The 19,627-nt window shown below is 35.9% G+C and overlaps 1 protein-coding gene and 1 pseudogene across 1 annotated transcript; one reads left to right on the top strand and one right to left on the bottom strand.

The window, feature by feature from the left end:
* Positions 1–1,475: 1,475 nt before the first annotated feature.
* Positions 1,476–2,542, top strand: LOC148776881 (olfactory receptor 4K15-like). The gene has a single exon (XM_088840107.1). The coding sequence runs from the start codon at positions 1,568–1,570 to the stop codon at positions 2,540–2,542; it is 975 nt and encodes a 324-aa protein (XP_088696233.1). The 5' UTR covers positions 1,476–1,567.
* Positions 2,543–14,268: 11,726 nt separating this feature from the next.
* On the bottom strand, positions 14,269–14,913 carry LOC148776880 (olfactory receptor 11H6-like; annotated as a pseudogene).
* Positions 14,914–19,627: the final 4,714 nt, after the last annotated feature.

Genomic DNA, 19,627 nt, shown 5'->3' with positions numbered 1-19,627 from the left:
TAGTACTTTATTGGGTATAAAAGTAGTATCTTTTTATTAAGTGATAAAGCTATTCTTATTTCATTTAATAAAGAATGTACTGGAGATTCATAGAAAAAGAAGGTCCATCACCTTCTTTAAAAGGAGTAAGGATTATAATATTAGTAAAGAATTTTCAGGAGGGAAAGTTTTAAATCTAACTGCTCTATCACCATCCTACCTAGCTCAGTGTTCTGGGAAAAATGGAAAGTTAAATTATTATAAATAAGTTTACTAAAAATAAGAATGGATTTATATTGCAAAAAACTTAGAACTTTGTTTGCCCCAAATCTTCATCCTGCATTCTTAAGAATGGAGGTATTGATTTAAGAGCTTTTCTGAGGTCAATGAGCTACTCTGTAACAGAAGAGGAAATAGATATAATCTATATGTTTATCCTTCACAGTTTTTTTCTCCCCGTTGGAGCATAGATGAGAAAGCTAAACTTTCTTCCTCTTATGTCCATAGCCCCCTATCATAAGAGAAAAAACTGAAAAGATGAAAATATTCATTTATTATGCAAATCTCAATGATTTATGACATAAAATATACAATCATCGTCCACTAATTCTGAGTTGTGAAAGATTGTTTCTGAAGAAGCCAATGCCCCAAACTATCTTACTAGGAATGAGAAAAGAATTTTAACTGTTACAGCAGGAGGAGGTTTTTAGAACCCACAAGGGAAAGAAAAAGAAAGTCCCCTTTTTTCTGGACATCCTAAAAAGCCATTCAACTGAGTCAAAATCAGACCATTACTAGCAATCCAAAAGCCCCTCTAATGTTTCCTTCTGTCCCTTTAATCCCATCAAGGAAAACTGCTATCCTAGCTTCAAATACTATAGATTTGTTCCTCTGTCTTTCAACTTCATTTAAATAGAGAAATAGAGCATTTACTCTTTTGTGTTTAATGTCTTTTGCACATTAATTTTGTGAAAATGTATTTCCTTCTTGTAGCAGTTCACACATTTGTCTCTTTTTAGGAGTTCTTCTTTTATTTAGTGAAGAAAAAATGACATTTTGTCTCTGTAGATAATAATAGTGGATTTCTGAAATATATAAACAGCTTTTCAGATATTTATTTATAACACTCACTTGTAAATCTCATTTCCAAATTAGCTTACTTAACTTACTAAACTTAAGCAATTAATGAATCAGTTGGTTGAAATTCTCTCCACCAACCTCCCAACCACCACCCTCCTCTTCTAGAAAACTTTTGGTTCAGTATCCCATCTTGACTCTGTTCTCCTTTTGATTACTAGATCACTGTCTCTATTTAGACATGTGTGAGGTCTATGGACATGAGTTTGGGTGAACTCTGGGAGTTGGTGATGGACAGGGAGGCCTGGCGTGCTGTGATTCATGGGGTTGCAGAGAGTCGGACACGACTGAGCAACTGAACTGAACTGAACTGAACTGAGGTCTAACAAGTACATTTGATTAGAAACTAGTCTCTCTAACGGAACTGGAAAATTAAATCATAGTTAGTTCATTCACTGATTTCTATTTCTTTCCTATTCAAGTGACTAAAGAGAAGTCCTTTGCAAAGTCAATGAATGAGACAAATCATTCTCGGGTGACTGAGTTTGTGTTGCTGGGTTTATCTAGTTCCCAGGAGCTCCAGCCTTTCTTGTTTCTAATATTTTCACTGCTCTACCTAGCAATATTACTGGGAAACTTTCTCATCATCCTCACTGTGACCTCAGATTCCCGCCTTCATACCCCCATGTACTTTCTGCTTGCAAACCTCTCTTTTATAGATATATGTGTTGCCTCCTTTGCTACCCCCAAAATGATTGCAGACTTTCTGGTTGAGCACAAGACTATTTCTTTCGAAGCCTGCCTGGCCCAGATTTTCTTTGTTCATCTATTTGCTGGTGGTGAAATGGTGCTCCTTGTGTCCATGGCTTATGACCGTTACGTTGCCATATGCAAACCTCTCCACTACACGACAATCATGAGCTGGCATGTGTGTATTACTCTGGTCCTCATTCCATGGTGTGTGGGTTTCATCCATACTACTAGCCAGCTGGCATTTACTGTTAACTTGCCTTTTTGTGGGCCTAATCAAGTAGATAGCTTTTTCTGTGACTTCCCTTTAGTGACCAAACTGGCCTGCACAGACACTTATGTTATCAGTTTACTAATAGTTGCAGACAGTGGCCTTCTTTCTTTGAGTTCCTTCCTCCTGTTGGTTCTTTCTTACACTGTGATACTCATCCCAATTAGGAGCCACTCCTCTGCTCGCACGGCCAAGGCCCGCTCCACACTGACTGCTCATATCACTGCGGTCACACTCTTCTTTGGACCATGCATCTTCATCTATGTGTGGCCCTTCAGCAGTTATTCAGTTGACAAAGTCCTTGCAGTGTTCTACACCATCTTTACTCCCATTTTAAACCCTGTTATCTATACTCTAAGCAATAAAGAAATGAAGGCAGCTATGTCAAAACTGAGGAGTCGCTATCTGAAGTCTGGCCAGGTTTCTGCAGTCATAAGAAATGTTCTTTTCCTAGAAACAAAGTAAATTTATAGAACTGTTATGACCACTGTAGCCTGTGGCTAGACATTTACAAATTGAGTATCTGTGATATCAAAACAAATCATTTTGACCAATGAGGAGGACTGATTAACTTGAATTAAAGAGTAATAATGATTCAAAAGACATTGAATGAATTTTACTTATTTTTATACTTTCTTCCTCCAAATTTGTGCTTTTATTCCTTTTTTTCTATTTCCTACTTTCTATTTAACTTCTTTAAAATACAGCCTTATTTTGGCATTATTTTGAGAGAGGGATAACTTAGGTATGGCATTGGGTTTTTTTTCTTTTTGCAGCTTGAGTCAGTTGTAAAATAATTTAATGTAGCTTTTTGCAATGTGTATTCTATAGTATTTCTTTCATTTGGTGAAATTTTAACTGTTAATGTTTATGGCATTGTGCTTTGTACCATTTATTAAATAAAAATTTTTAAAAAAAGATACAGCTTTTGAAAACATTAAGAATGGAATTTATATTTGAGTGGTAATTAAACTGTATATTTCCCTCTCAAAATAGTACTGCTCAGATGCCAGTTTTGGAGTAATAATAGGTACATAACACTTTATCATAGAGATAATAAATCTATTTGCATATATAATGTATGATATACCTAAGTAATCTTGATTCCAGCTTGTGCTTCTTCCTCAGATATGCAGATGACACCACCCTTATGGCAGAAAGTGAAGAGGAACTCAAAAGCCTCTTGATGAAAGTGAAAGAGGAGAGTGAAAAGGTTGGCTTGAAGCTCAACATTCAGAAAACAAAGATCATGGCATCTGGTCCCATCACTTCATGGGAAATAGATGGAAAAACAGTGGAAACAGTGTCAGACTTTGTTTTTTTGGGCTCCAAAATCACTGCAGATGCTGATTGCAGCCATGAAATTAAAAGACGCTTGCTCCTTGGAAGGAAAGTTATGACCAACCTTGATAGTATATTAAAAAGCAGAGACATTACTTTGCCGACCAAGGTCCGTCTAGTCAAGGCAATGGTTTTTCCCGTGGTCATGTATGGATGTGAGAGTTGGACTGTGAAGAAAGCTGATCGCCGAAGAATCGATGCTTTTGAACTGTGGTGTTGGAGAAGACTCTTGAGAATCCCTTATACTGCAAGGAGATCCAACCAGTCCATTCTAAAGGAGATCAATCCTGGATGTTCATTGGAGGGACTGATGCTAAAGCTGAAACTCCAATACTTTGGCCACCTCATGAGACGAGTTGACTCACTGGAAAAGACTCTGATGCTGGGAAAGGTTGGGGGCGGGAGGAGAAGGGGACGACGGAGAATGAGATGGCTGGATGGCATCACCGACTCTGTGGACATGAGTTTGAGTGTACTCCGGGAGTTGGTGATGGACAGGGAGGCCTGGCGTGCTGTGATTCATGGGGTCGCGGAGAGTCGGACACGACTGAGCGACTGAACTGAACTGAACTGATACCTAAGTAATAATGCATTTCTCACTGTACTATGTAACTGACAGCTTGAAGACAATTCTTATTGTCTAGTAAGGTGTAAAGTGGCCTGGTTGTACAACAGAAAGCATTTATATTTAACACTTTCACAAATCCTTGTTCAATGTTGTAGCTTAATATGCACTATTTATGGAAAACAATTCAGAGGATAAATGTGCCAGTGTGTTCTGTGTTTGGTTATCTTAATTTCTGCTTAATACTGATAAAATAATCTGGAGAATTTCAGAGATGAATTACGGTTCTCTACCTCTTGTCTTCACAATGATGAGAGACTGACTCTAAGATAAAACGCACTCTCTCCCCCAGGTCTTCACGATTCCTGTATTTTCAGATAGGAGTTAAAGCCACTCAGTCGTGTCCAACTCTTTGCAACTGCATGGACTATGCAGTCCATGGAATTCTCTAGGCCAGAACACTGGAGTGGGTAGCCTTTCCGTTGCACAGGGAATCTTTCCAACCAGGGATCAAACCCAGGTTTCCCACATTACGGACAGATTCTTTATCAGCTGAGCCACAATGGAAGCCCAAGAATACTGGAATGGGTAGCCTTTCCCTCTCCAGTGGATCTTCCTGACCCAGGAATCGAACCAGGGTGTCCTGCATGGCAGGTGGATTCTTTACCAACTGAGCTATCAGGGAAGCCCTTCAGATAGGTAGGGTAGTTTTCAAATAGATACTTGGTAGAAACTATCATATTTCTATGTGGACATTTTCTTCAGTTAACATCTTACTTTTATATTGCCTAATGTATGTCCAGAAAATGACAGAATCCTATTTTAAGGCCTTAGGAATAGTCATGAATTTATCCCTCCCCAATTACTTACAAAATCAATATTTTTTTAGGATTTCCTACTATATGCTATTTTGGGTTTTTTTCTCTTGTATTGTACTTTTATGTAAAAAACAAGTGACATATCATTCCAAAACAGTACTAATTTCAACTGAACTTACACTGTATAACCAGAAACGTGGTAAGAATTTTATGTCTTTTAAGCTTTAAAATACCTCTATAAGATATTCTTAAAGATAGAATAAAATAGCTTAAAATCAAGAATACTTTATCCCACAAGATTATCATTTAGATTTGAAAAAGAGATAAAGAGGTGTACCAATAAGCAAAAGCTAAGAGTTCATAACACTAACCTTGCTGACTCATTGGAAAAGATCTTGATGCTGGGAAAGATTTAGGGCAAGAGGAGAAGCGGGTGACAGAGGATGAGATGGTTGGATGGCATCACTGACTCAATGGACATGAGTTTGAGCAAACTCAGGGAAATAGTGAAGGACAGGGAAGCCTGGCATGCGGCCATTCATGGGGTCACAAAAAGTTGGACATGACATAGCAACTGAACAGTAACAAAGCAAAAAAATAAATATCCAGGAATAGACATAAGAATATTATGAAAGGAAAACTCTCATTGATAATAACAAAAATATAGTTAAGGAAGTAGATCAATCACTTTTAAAGCTAATAGGAAGGTTAAAAGACAAAAGTAGTAAAAGTATCTGTAATCATAATAAGTAATTAAGGGATTCATACATAATACAAAAAGATGAAAAATATGATGTCAAAAACAAAACATAAATGTGAGGGAGTAAAAAGCAAGGTGCTTAGAATGCATTCAAACTTAAGAAATCATCAACTCAAAATATACCTGTATAGAAAATAGTTATATATGAACCTCATGGTAATCACAAACCAAAATAAATAATAGATACATACACAAAAAAAGGAAAAGGAATTCAAACAAAACATGAAGACCATCATCCTATCACAAAAGAGTAGAAGAAGAAAGGAACCAAAAGCCACTAGAAAAACAATCCCCAAACAATTAACAAATGACAATAAATACATACCTATTAATAGTTACTTTAAATGTAAATGGACTAAATGCTTCAATTAAAAGACACAGAGCGGCTAAATGGATAAAGAAAAATAAGACTCATCTATATGCTGCCTAAGAAAACACAGTTCAGATCTACACACACACACACAAAGTAAGGGGTTAAAAAAAGTATTCCATGCAAATGGAAACAAAACAAAAACTGGAATAGCAAAAGTTATATCAGACAAAATTAGACCTTAAAACAAAGGCTATAACAAGAGACAGAAAAAGGACATTGCATAATGACAAAGGGAAAAATCCAAGAAGATTTAACAATTGTAAATATAGGCATCTCGCATCACCGACTCGATGGACATGAGTTTGAGTGAACTCCGGGAGTTGGTGATGGACAGGGAGGCCTGGTGTGCTGTGATTCATGGGGTCGCAAAGAGTCGGACACAACTGAGCGACTGAACTGAACTGAAGTGAACTGAACCTGCCTGCCAGTGCGTTTGATCCCTGGGTCAGGAAGATTCCCCTGGAGGAGGGCATGGCAACCCACTCCTTTTTTCTTGCCTGGAGAATTCCATGGACAGAGAAGACTTGTGGGCTATAGTTCATAGGGTTACAAAGAGTTGGGCATGACTGGAGGGACTTGGCATGCCCACATGCAAGTACATAGAGCAAATATAAACAAACAAAAAGAAAGAAAAAAAAAATCCTCAGTAATAGTAGGGGAGCGTAACACCACAGTTTTATCAATGAAGAGATCATCCTGACAGAAAACTAATAGGGAAATGTTGTTTTAAATGACATATTAGACAATTAGATTTAATAGATATACATAGAAAAGTCCATCCAAAAGCAACAGAACATACATTCCTTTCAAGTGCACTTGGAATAGTCTCTAGGATAGATCACCTTTTTGGGCCACAAAACAAGTCTCTACAAATTCAAGAATATTGAATTCATATCAACTAGGTTTTCTGACCATGACCCATGAGATTACAACGAAAAAAAAAAAGCTTCAAAAACCACACACATGGAATTTTCAAGGGGGTCATTGAAGAAATAGAAGAGTACACTAAAAAAACTTGGAGGAAAATGAAAATGAAAACATAGCAATCAAAATCTATGGAACCTGTGATGACGTAGAGGGGTGGGAGGGAGATTCAAGAGAGAGAGGATTTATGTATACTTATTGCTGATTCACTTTTTTGTACTGCAGAAAGTAATACAACATTGTAAAGCAATTATACATCAATAATAAAAGAAGTAAATAAGTTAGATACAAAGTTAAAAAAACATTTATAGGATGTAGGATGAATGATTCTAAAGAGAAATGTTTACAGTGGTATAAGAATACCTAAGAAAACAAGAAAAATCTCAATCAATCCTTACAAGTAAAGTAACTGAAAAACAAGAACAAACAAAATGCAAAGTTAGTTGAAGGAAGAAGATAATAAATGCCAGAATGGGGGAAAAAGTGAAATAACTACTGAAAAAAAAATAGATCAATAAAGGTAAAATCTGGTTGTTTGAAAAGAAAAACAAAAATTGATAAAAAATTAGCCAGACTCTTCAAGGAACAAAGAGCAGTCATAAATAAATAAAATCATAAATGGAAGCTAACCAATACCATTAAAAATACAAAGAATCATACGAGAGTATTATGAATGATTATATGTTAATAAATTGGACAACCTAGAAGAAATGGATAAATGCCTATAAATGCATAATCTCCCAAGACTAAATCAGGAATAAATACAGACTATGAACAAATTGATTACCCATAATAGAACTAGAACTGAATCAGTTATTAAAAATATCTCAGCAAATTTTAGGGCTGGAGGGCTTCACAGGTGAATTCTATCCAAAGTTTAAAGAAGAGTTAGCACCTATAATTCTCACAATATTTCAAAAATTGAAGAGAAAGAAACACTTCTTAACCCCTTATAGAAGGCTAGCATCAACCTCAGACACCAAAAAAAGACAAACACTACAAAAAATTATAACCAATATCACTAATGCACACAAATGCAAAATTTCTCAACAAATATTAGCAAACTGAATTCAAGAACACATTGAAAGCATCATACATGATGATGAAGTGAGATTTTCCCCAGAGACACAAGGATGGTTTGCTATCCACAAATCAATGATTTACTACATTAGTAAACTGAAGAATATAAACCATATGATCATCTCAATACACACAGAAAAAGCTTTTGACAAAATTTAACATCTATTTCCGAAAAAAACTCTGCAAAATGGATATAGGAGGAACATACCTTAACATAATAAAGGTCATATATGTCGAGGCCACAGCTCACATTATATTCAACTGTGGAAAGCTGAAATCATGTCCTCCAAGATCAGGAGCAAAATAAGAATGCCACTCCTGTCACTTGTATTCAGCATAGTATTGGAAGTCCTAATGACAACAATCAGACAAGGAAAGAAATGAAAGGAATTCAAATAGGAAAGGAAGAATTAAAACTGCCACTGTTTGCAGATGATATAATACTATCTACAGAAAATCCCAGATGATATAATACTATCTACAGAAAATCCTTAAGTCTCCACCAAAAAACTCTGGAACTAATAAATTCAGTAAAGTTTCAAGACATACAGTACTATATAGAAACATATTGTGTTTCATAAAATAATAAATATCATTGGAAAGAGAAATTAAGAAAATAGTCTTATTTAAAATTGCACAAAAAGGAATAAGATACATAGAAATAAATGTGTTAAAAAATGTGTATTCTGGAAACTATAAGCCATTGATGAAAAAAACTGAAGACTATTATACAAAAACAAATGAAAAAATATATCATGCTTATGGACCAGAAGAATTAATATTGCTAAAATGATCATACTACCCAGGTTAATGTAAATGATGAGTCACTATGGAGTATTCCTGAAACAAATATATTGTAGGCAAACCATATACAAATTTTTAAAAATTTAGAAAAAGGAAAATGTAGATAAATTGAAATTCATCAAATTTAAAACTTCAGAGGACATTTTAAGAAAGTAATGAAACAGTTTATAGATCAAAGAAAATATTTGCAAATCATATCTATGACAAAGGTCTTATATCTAAAATATTATCAACTTATATCACAACAATAAAAAGACAAATAATATAATCTTTAAATGATCAAAGGATTTGAGTATATGTTTTTCCAACCAAGATATACAAAGGGTCAATAAGCACATGAAAAGATGATCAACACCATTAGCAATTAGGGAAAATGCTAATAAAAACCACAATAAGATACCACTTCATACCTACTAGCATGGCTAAAGTAAACAGGAAAAAAATAACAAGTGCTGGTGAGGATATGCAGAGATTTGAAATCCAAAGTACATACATTGCTGGTGTGATAGAAAAACTATGCAGTCTTTTGGGAAAACAGTCTGACAATTCTTCAAAGTATTAAGTATAGAGCTAACCAATAACCCAGCAACTCCTCTCTCAGGGATATATGTTAGGGAAGTGAAAACATGTTCTTATGAAAACTTACTAATAACTATTCACAACAGCATTATTCATAATAGCCACAAAATGGAAACAACTCAAATATTCACTAACTATTGAATGGATAAACAAGAGTGGTATGTCTATACAATGGGATGTTATACAGCTATAAAAAGGAATCAAGTAATGATACATGCTACAACATATGTAAACATTGTGATAAAGGAAAATAAAAACAGTCACCAAAGGCAAGTTATCATATGATTCCATTAATACCGTATCCAGAATAGACAAATACACAGAAATGGAAAGTGGATGTCAGGACTAGAGAGAAGGGAGAGTGGGGAGTGACTGTTACTGGGAAGAAGGTTTCTTTATGGGATGAAAATATTCTGCTTGGGAGTAGGACACACTAGTGTCCTTGGGACAGTTAACAGAACAAATCTAACACATTCTGTCATCACAGTACCTGGGAGTCACTAGCCATTTCATTTGAACCTATAGCAGACAAAAATGGCATGTTAGAAAAAGGCAATGCATGGCTTAGCCTAAATAGAACACTTTCAAAAACAATTCTTAAAATTAAGTGTATATGTAGTGGATAAAAATCAATGGCAAACATCTAGATCTAAAGAAAATTATCACTACGTCTCATTGAGAAACTGGGAATAATTATAGCAAATCAATTTTCATTAGAAAGTGAATACAGCTTGTCATATTTTAATAGACACAATAACATTTAAGTGTTGTTTTGTAAATTTAGCATGTATAATAACTATTGACTCTCTTGAAAAAATTTTGTAATAAATTTTAGTATAGGATAGATTGTATGCATATGTGTGTGATATTGGTAGCAAAATATTAACTAGCATTCAATCAGAATGCTAACAAGTTGACTATTAGCTTATTTGTCTGATTACTTTTGCCTGAAAAATTTTACTATTAATGCAAATTTTTCTCCAATAAAAGAACAAATAAGCATAGCTTTATTAACATTTTATTACATTGAATTAGTTCTTCCTCCTCCCAAAAGTTATTTTTCTACTTCGGCTAATACAGTTGAATATTAATACTTTAATTATTTATTTTCCATATATTATTTCAGCTGTCAATGCAAGTTCTTCAAAGATTTCTTTTAGGCCTTTGATTAAATCTTACAGTCCTAAGTACTTTTATTAGATCTGTCTTCATCTCTTTATTCCAGAGATATACTAGAGATTAAGTGGTTGAGTAATGGAGTTAACATGGAACAGAACAGACTCAGACTTTTCTGGGTCTCTTGGATTCCCTGCTCTTGGACTCATACACAATCACAATAGAATAGGGATGTCACAGTCAGATGGGAGGCACACGTAGATAAGGCCTTAAACCACCGATCTTCTGAGAGGACCCTAAACCCAGCTCTGATCACCAGGGTATAGGCTGGTAATGAAGAGTAAGGTGGAGAACATGTTGACTGTTACAGGTAGCACAGATGATCTCAGTGACGGCAGCTGGCGTAAGGACAACTTTATAAGGAGATCTGGTTCACATAGGAAGAGATCAGTCTTACTGAGACAACAGAACTGGAGCAGAGAGATTAGGTGAACAGACAAGAGGAAGTACAAGAAGCAACACACGCAGCAGGCTCCCATATTGACATAGCATCGTACCGTCATGACAGTGGGGTAGTGTAGGGGCCTGCAGATGGCAAGGGACCTGTCAAAGTCCATGGCAGACAAGAAGGTCTTGGTGGTGCCCGTGGAGAATAAGTAGAACTTCAGGAAGCAGCCAGAGAAAGAGATGGTGTTGGTTTCAGAGAAGTTACTGAGCATATTGGACACAGAAGGACATACCGCATACCACAGAGTTTAGATTTCTAATTGAATTTCACAAGTTTCTTTACACAACTGGAAGCATTTAAATTGTAAAATTCCCAAGAGCTGTATAACTTACATGATATTTTCTAGAAAGCCATGCCTCCTAGATAAGTACTAGATTCTTTTTAGAGTGGTGGCTCAGATAGTAAAGAATCTGCCTGCAATGCGGGAGACCCAGGTTCAATCCCTGGGTCAGGAAGATTCTCTGGAGAAGGGTACGGCAACCCACTCCAGTGTTCTTGCCTGGAGAGTCCCATGGACAGAGGAGCCAGGTGGGCTAGAGTCCATGGGGTCACAAAGAGTTGGACACGACTGAGCAACTACACCTTTTTTCACTTTCAATCCTTTACCAGCAACATTCTGAAGGAAGATTTGAAGGATGAAGTCTTTTTTTTTCCAGGAAAATACCTTTACTGGATTGCTGGATTTACCTGGAGTCTAGTCGCTAAGGAATTTAGTGTGTTTCCCGTGTCTTCTTTTACCCCGAAGGATTTCCTCATGTGAAAGGAGTGAATGGATAGTCGAATAGTCACTGTAATTCCTTCTTATTCTGCATTAATAAGCACCTGTTTTGCTGCAATTTGGTCACCATCAAAACTGCCCTTATTATAACTTCTTAACTATTTAGCCATAGTAAGTCTTTTTCCTATACAATTTGATATTTTATATGTATTTAAAGAAAAGAACTTTATTACCACACATTATTTAATTATTATAGTCATTTCATTAATTCTCCATATTCTACAATTTGCCTGTTTTCTTTTATATAAGTAATTTATTTCTCATTCTTTTTTCCTACCCTAAATAATGCTTGAAATGTCACTGAAAGGTACTATTTAATTATAAATTATATGAATAATTTATTTTAAAATGATTAGATCAAAATTTTATGATCTCAGGGACATAATCAAATAGATTCCTTTTGAAAATGTGTGATAGAAAGCAATCTTTTCAGGAATATCAAGATGGCAAAACAAAAAATAAGTAAGCATGCTGTGATTCATATTGCCCCATAAACTTTGTGACAGATTTGGATATGCCATAAAATACTTGAGAAACTTTTGTTTTAAAGTAGTGATTTGGAGTTTGTGTTTGATCTCCGCTCTAAACAAATACCTATTAAAATATAAAATGTATATAAAGTTGGAAAAATCATCTATAACAAAAAATAAATATATAAATAAACATAGTAGTACTTTTTGTGACCTTCGATTAGGCAAAGATTTCTTAGATATGAAACTAGCATCACAAGTGATAAAAGTTAAAAAGATAAGTCGGACTTCATTAAAATTCAAAACTTCAAAGGACAATCATAAAAGTAAAAATGTAACTCACAGATTGATTAAAGATATTTGCAAATTATTTATCTAATAAGTGACTTATATCCAGAGTATATGTAAAGACCTCTACAGTTGAGAATTAGAAAGATGAATAGGCTAATGTTTTAAAAATCATCAAGGATTTGAATATATATTTCCCAGTGAAGACATGCAAGTGGCCAATAAGCACACTGAAAGATAATCAACAATCTTATCATTAGGGAAATGCAGGTGAGCACCATAATAAGATACTTCTTCATATATGCAAGGATAGTTAAAGGACAAAAAAAAGAAAGAGCAAACAAGTGTTGGTAAGGATACAGAGAAACTGAACCCCATACATTTCACACTATGCTGATATGACAGTAAAGATGGCACAGTCACTTTGGAAAATAGTCTGACAGTTCCTCAAAATGTTAAATAGTTAACATATGACACAGCAATTCCTCTCCCTGGAGTAAACCCCCCCAAAGTGACAATATACGTTCACACAAATACTTGTTCCTGTGTAACTCACAATAGACCAATGATGGAAACAACTCAAACGTCCATCAACTATTGAATAGACAAAGTGTGGTATATTCATACTAAGAAATGCTATTCAGCTATAAAAAGGAATAAAGTACAGATAAACATGCCCAGCAAAAATGAATCTTGTACACGTGATGTTAAGTGAAAGAAGTTGGTCACAAAAGGTCACACATATTGTATGATTCCATTTATATGAAATTTTGAGAATAAGTAAATCTATAGAACAGAAAGTAGATTAGTTGTTTCCAAGGACTGGAGAGAGGAAGGATGGGGGAGTAATAACTAATGGATTCATGGTCTTTTTGTGAAATGAGGAAAATTCTGGCTGACAGTATGAGATACTATTGCTCTTCACATAGCTAACAAAGCAAATCTAGCAATTTCTGTATCACAACAATACCTGAGGGTCACTGGCTGTTATCTCTCGCTTGTAGAATGCACAAATGATGTATCAGGAAAAGGCAGTATATGGTTTATTTTATAGAGAATTTATTTTAAAAATAATTATTTTTAAATGATCTTAATTATTTTTTAAAATTATTTTAAATGGAGAAATAATGGCAACCATCTGGATCCAAATTCTGAGTATTTAAACTAAATCTTGGTGAGAAAGTGGGAAGTACAATTATGATAAATGAACTTTTATAAAGAGGTTAATTTTGTCACATCTTTAATATTGACATAGAAATTAAAATTTAAATGTTGTTTTGTAAATTTAGAATGACTTTTGACTTACCTGAGAAATATTAGTAATAAATATTTGATTATTGTGTTTACATGTATAACTGAAATGGTAACATCAGAATTTTAGCTAGTATTAAGTCTAAATGCCAGGAAGATGACTGATTATTTTTTCTTTGATTATTTTTATTTGAATATGAAAAAATTTTACTATTAATGTAAATTTTCTAAAACCATAAAAAAATGGACAGATGGCCACAGTTAATTTAATAAACATTTAATTACATTTGACTATGTTCTTCTCCCTCCCCCAAATATATTTGTCTAATGTGGTTAATTCAATTGAATGCTAAACTTTCAATCATTTACTCCACATATATTTCAGTTGCAAACACAAGTTCTTCAAAGATTTCTGCCAGGCCTCTGCCTAAATCTCACAGTCTTAAATAATTTTCTCAGAGCCTCCTTCATCTCTTTATTCCAGAGACTATAGATCAAGGGGTTGAACAGTGGAGTTAGCACAGAATAAAACAAAGTCACATATTTCTGAATCCCGGCTGGATTGCCTGCTGTTAGGCTCACATATACAACCATAATAGAGCCATAGAACAGAGACACTACAGACAGATGGGAGCCACATGTAGAGAAAGCCATATGCCGGCCTTCTGCTGAGGGTACCCTAAACACAGCTCTGATCACCAGGGTGTAGGAACTAGTAATGAAGAGTAAGGTGGAGAAAATGAGGACTGAATTGCAGATGGCACAGATGATCTCAATGGCAGGAGCTGGCACACAAGACAGCTTTATAAGGGGTCCTGGGTCACATAGGAAGTGATCAATTTTATTGAGACAACAAAAGGGGAGTTGAGAGATTAGATATATAGGCAAGAGAAGTACAAGAAGCCACATACCCAGCAACAGGCTCCCATTCTGATGCAGCGTTGCACTGGCATCACAGTGGGGTAGTGAAGGGGCCTGCAGATGGCAAGATACCTGTCAAAGGCCATAGCAGACAAGAAGAAGGTCTCCGTGGTACCCATGGAGAAGAAGTAGAACTGCAGAAAGCAGTCAGAGAAGGAGATGGTGTTGGTCTCAGAAAGAAAGTTGGCTAGCATATTAGGGACAGTGGAGGTGATAAACCAGATCTCCAGGAAGGAAAAATTGGCCAATAGGATGTACATTGGAGTTTGCAGTTGATGGTCGCACCTCACAGCACAAATAATGCACAGATTTCCAATGAGTGTCAGAATATATGTCCCAGAAAACACTGAGAAACAGAGGATCCGAATTTCCCAAGTATAAGGGAAGCCTAAAAGGATGAATTTACTCACAGAGCTAGAGCAATTCTCTACATGGGTATTTGTTTTTAAAGCTGCAAAAGAATGACTGATTTCCATATTAGAATTGGCCTTACAAAACATTACTCATTAGGACAGATGACTTGCTTTGAGCCACATTACTTTGTGCTGTACTTAGTTGCATCCAACTCTTTGGTACTCCATGGACTGGGACCCACCAGGCTCATCTGTCCATGGGATTCTCCAGTCTAGAATACTGGAGTGGGTTGCCATGACCTCCTCCAGGAGAGCTTCCCAACTCAGGGATCGAACACAGATCTCCCATATTGCAGGCGGATTCTTTACTGTCTGAGCCACCAGGGAAGCTCAAGAATACTGGAGTGGGAAGCCTATCCCTTCTCCAGCAGATCTTCCTGACCCAGGAATTGAATCGTGGTCTCCTGCAATGAAGGCAAATTCTTTACCACCTGAGCTACCTACCATATACAGAGATGTTGCCATGATTTTCAAGTATTCATATTCCTATTTTGGATATAATAAAAACAAAGTGAACAAAGAGCTTTCCTAATTTCCTACAGCTAACAAAGTGTTGACAATAAGTAAATATGCATAAGGACTTACCATTTAAAATAATACTGAAAAAAACACAGATTCCCCCCCAAGAAAAAAAACAAACAAAAACACAGCCAAGTTAACTCAGTGTTTGTGACATACAAAGACATTAGAGATAATGCTATTCAATATTCTTTGTTCTATTAGTGAGAAACATGTCGAGTTGAATTAAGGACAATATCAATAGATCTAAATCCTTTATACAACTTTAAATTTTTCTGAGTTAGGTTATGAGAAATATTCCTATATCTTTTTAAGAATAGATTATAAGTCAATATTAAAATGAAAATTTACAAGAGTTCACATTTCAATTCTTCCCTTCAGTAAAAACACACTCTCAAAAATACATGTTAAAGTTAAGTAAGTGATCAATTATTAAAATATGTCATGTTTACTTATGCTCACAAAGAATGTCCTAAAATTTGCAATCTCAAGTAAAAATAAATTTCCTTGCCTGCTACTCAACCAATATAATATTGTAAAATAATTTGCCTCCAATAAAAAATAAATAAATTTTAAAAAAAAAAGAGAAAGTACAGGGGATAGACTTTTCTGAAAGAAGGCGTATCCATTCATTTTCTGGAATTTTCCCTGATTTAGGATCAGAACAACCTTCTATAGAGTGAGAATAAAAAGGAGCATCTGGCAAGATCCTTTAAGAGTTTTAGCAAATGTTTGAAATAACATTTTTTATAAGCTCTCATATAAAATCTCGGCTATGATTCTAGAGAAATAGTACTTTTATAATTCACATATTAAGTTATAAAACAAGAAGGGGTAGAAGAAAGAAATAAGGAGAGCTTAGACACGTGTGAGCTTTACCTTACCTGAAGATACAAGGTGAATATCATAGAATTCTGTATAGTTGAAGGTCATTTTCCACATCTAAATACAACTGTTTTCTCATATCTCAGAAAAAACAGCTATAGTAGTATTCCATGAATTATTGTGGGAATTCATATGAATTGCTGAATAGGCTTTTAGGAACATTATGGGATTAAGAAGTCAGTCATGGGTACCCTTCAGGTTTGCCCTCTGTAGTTCTCCCTTTTATATAAACTGAAAAGGCAAAGTGACAGTGGCAAAGAAAATCATGGTCTAGACAGAATCAAATGAAGAATTTAAATATTGTTCCCTTTTATGTTCTGTAGAGGCCATCTTTGGAAATTGGCCCTCTAGAGAGGGAATTCATAAACCATATTCTAGAGTAAAATATTTCCAAATAATAGAATGTTATCGTGTAAGATGTATATCTTAAGAGCTATCCATTATTGTATCATATGAGAATATAATATATAAATATAACATACTTTTTAATTAATAGAAGTAACATAAATATATCTTGATAGATGCAGAAGAAAAATAGATAAAATTGAAACCCATTTTTAATAAAGCAATCCAGAAATAGAAAGAAATGATTTAACTTGGTAAAAAAACTTCTTCATCAGAAATAATTGGCAAACTCATATTTTAGTAGTAAAACACAAAAACATTACAATTAAAATCAAGGACAAAACAAAATATTCATATGACAGAGTTATTGTTCTAAATGATTCATTTTCCTTTTTTACTAGAGGATAATATTTCTATGTTTCACAAATGTTAGACTAGGCAATGTGACATGGTTTGCCCAATAAGACAATTTTACATATGGCACTTTTAAAGAAAACCTTTAAGAAACATTATGCAATGCACCACAGCTCTTTTTCCACTGCTATAAAGTACACCCATGGCTGATTCATGTCAATGTATGGCAAAAAGCACTATAATATTGTAAAGTAATTCGGTTCAGTTCAGTTCAGTTGCTCAGTCGTGTCCGACTCTTTGTGACCCCATGAACCACAGCATGCCAGGAACCCTGCCCATCACCAACTCCCGGAGTTCACTCAAACTCATGTCCATCGAGTGTGTGATGCCATCCAACCATCTCATCCTCTGTTGTCCCCTTCTCCTCCTGTCCTCAATCTTTCCCAGCATCAGGGTCTTTTCAAATGAGTCAGCTCTTCACATGAGATGGCCAAAATATTGGAGTTTCAGCTTCAACATCAGTCCTTCCAATGAACACCCAGGATTGATCTTTAGGATGGACTGGCTGGATCTCCTTGCAGTCCAGGGGCCTCTCAAGACTCTTCTCCAACTATACAGTTCAAAAGAATCAATTCTTTGGCACTCAGCTTTCTTCACAGTCCAACTCTCACATCCATACATGACCACTGGTAAAACCATAGCCTTGACTAGACGGACGTTTGTTGGCAAAGTAATGTCTCTATTTTTAATATGTTGCTCACAACGTTCCTTCCAAGGAGTAAGTGTCTTATAATTTCATGGCTGCAATCACCATCGGCAATAATTTTGGAGACCGGAAAAATAAAGCCAGTCACTGTTTCCACTGTTTCCCCATCTATTTGCCATGAAGTGATGGGACCAGATGCCAAGATCTTAGTTTTATGAATGTTGAGCTTCCGACCAACTTTTTCACTCTCCTCTTTCACTTTCATCAAGAGGCTCTTTAGTAATTAGCCTCCAATTAAAAAAATAAATTAATTAGGGGGGAAACCTATTTGCAGGGCAGGAATAGAGTTACAGACATAGAGAATGGACTTGTGGACATAGTGGGGGAAGGGAAGGGTGGGATGAACTAAGAGATAGCATTGACATATATTCTTTACCATGTGTAAAATAGCTAGCTAGCAGGAAGCTTCTGTATAGCACAGGGAGCCCAGCTCAGTGCTCTGTGATGACCTAGAGGGGTAAGATGGGAGGGAAAGTACAAGAGGGAGAGAAAATATATATACCAACCAGAAGCAACAAGTCAAATCAAGTAAAAAAAAAAAAAAAAGAAGAACTTGCTGTAAGTCATTGATAATTCAGTTCAGTTTAGTTCAGTTCTGTCACTCAGTCGTGTCCGACTCTTTGCAACCCCATGAACCACAGCACGCCAGGCCTCCCTGTCTATCACCAACTCCTGGAGTTCAATCAAACTCATGCCCATCGAGTCGGTGATGCCATCCAGCCATCTCATTCTTTGTCATCCCCTTCTCCTGCTGCCCCCAATCCCTCCCAGCATCAGAGTCTTTTCCAGAGAGTCAACTCGTCGCAAGAGGTGGCCAAAGTATTGGAGTTTCAGCTTTAGCATCAGTCCTTCCAATGAATACCCAGGATTGATCTCCTTTAGAATGGGCTGGTTGGATCTCCTTGCAGTCCAAGGGACTCTTAAGACTCTTCTCCAACACTACAGTTCAAAAGCATCAATTCTTTGGCGATCAGCTTTCTTCACAGTCCAACTCTCACATCCATACATGACCACGGGAAAAACCATAGCCTTGACTAGAGGGACTTTGGTTGCAAAGTAATGTCTCCACTTTTTAATATGCTATCTAGGTTGGTCATAACTTTCCTTCCAAGGAGTAAGCGTCTTTTAATTTCATGACTGAAGTCAGCATCTGCAGTGATTTTGGAGCCCAAAAAAATAAAGTCTGACACTGTTTCTACTGTTCCCCAATCTATTTCCCATGAAGTGATGGGACCAGATGCCATGATCTTTGTTTTCTGAATGTTGAGCTTCAAGCCAACTTTTTCACTCTCCTCTTTCACTTTCATCAAGAGGCTTTTTAATTCCTCTTCACTTTCTGCCATAAGGGTGGTGTCACCTGCATATCTGAGTTTATTGATATTTCTCCCGGCAATCTTGATTCCAGCTTGTGCTTCTTCCAGCCCAGCGTTCCTCATGATGTACTCTGCATATAAGTTAAATAAGCAGGGTGACAATGTACAACCTTGACAAACTCCTTTTCCTATTTGGAACCAGTCTGTTGTTCCATGTCCAGTTCTAACTGTTGCTTACTGACCTGCATACAGGTTTCTCAAGAGGCAGATCAGGTGGTCTGGTATTCCCATCTCTTTCAGAATTTTCCACAGTTTATTGTGATCCACACATCCAAAGGCTTTGAAGTCAATGAAGCAGAAATAGATGTCTTTCTGGAAC

Source organism: Moschus berezovskii, chromosome 9 (genome assembly GCF_049115385.1).
Source record: "Moschus berezovskii isolate FMDL1 chromosome 9, NW_MosBer_1.0, whole genome shotgun sequence".
NCBI lineage: Eukaryota > Metazoa > Chordata > Mammalia > Artiodactyla > Moschidae > Moschus > Moschus berezovskii.
This window is presented reverse-complemented; position numbering and strand designations above follow the sequence as displayed.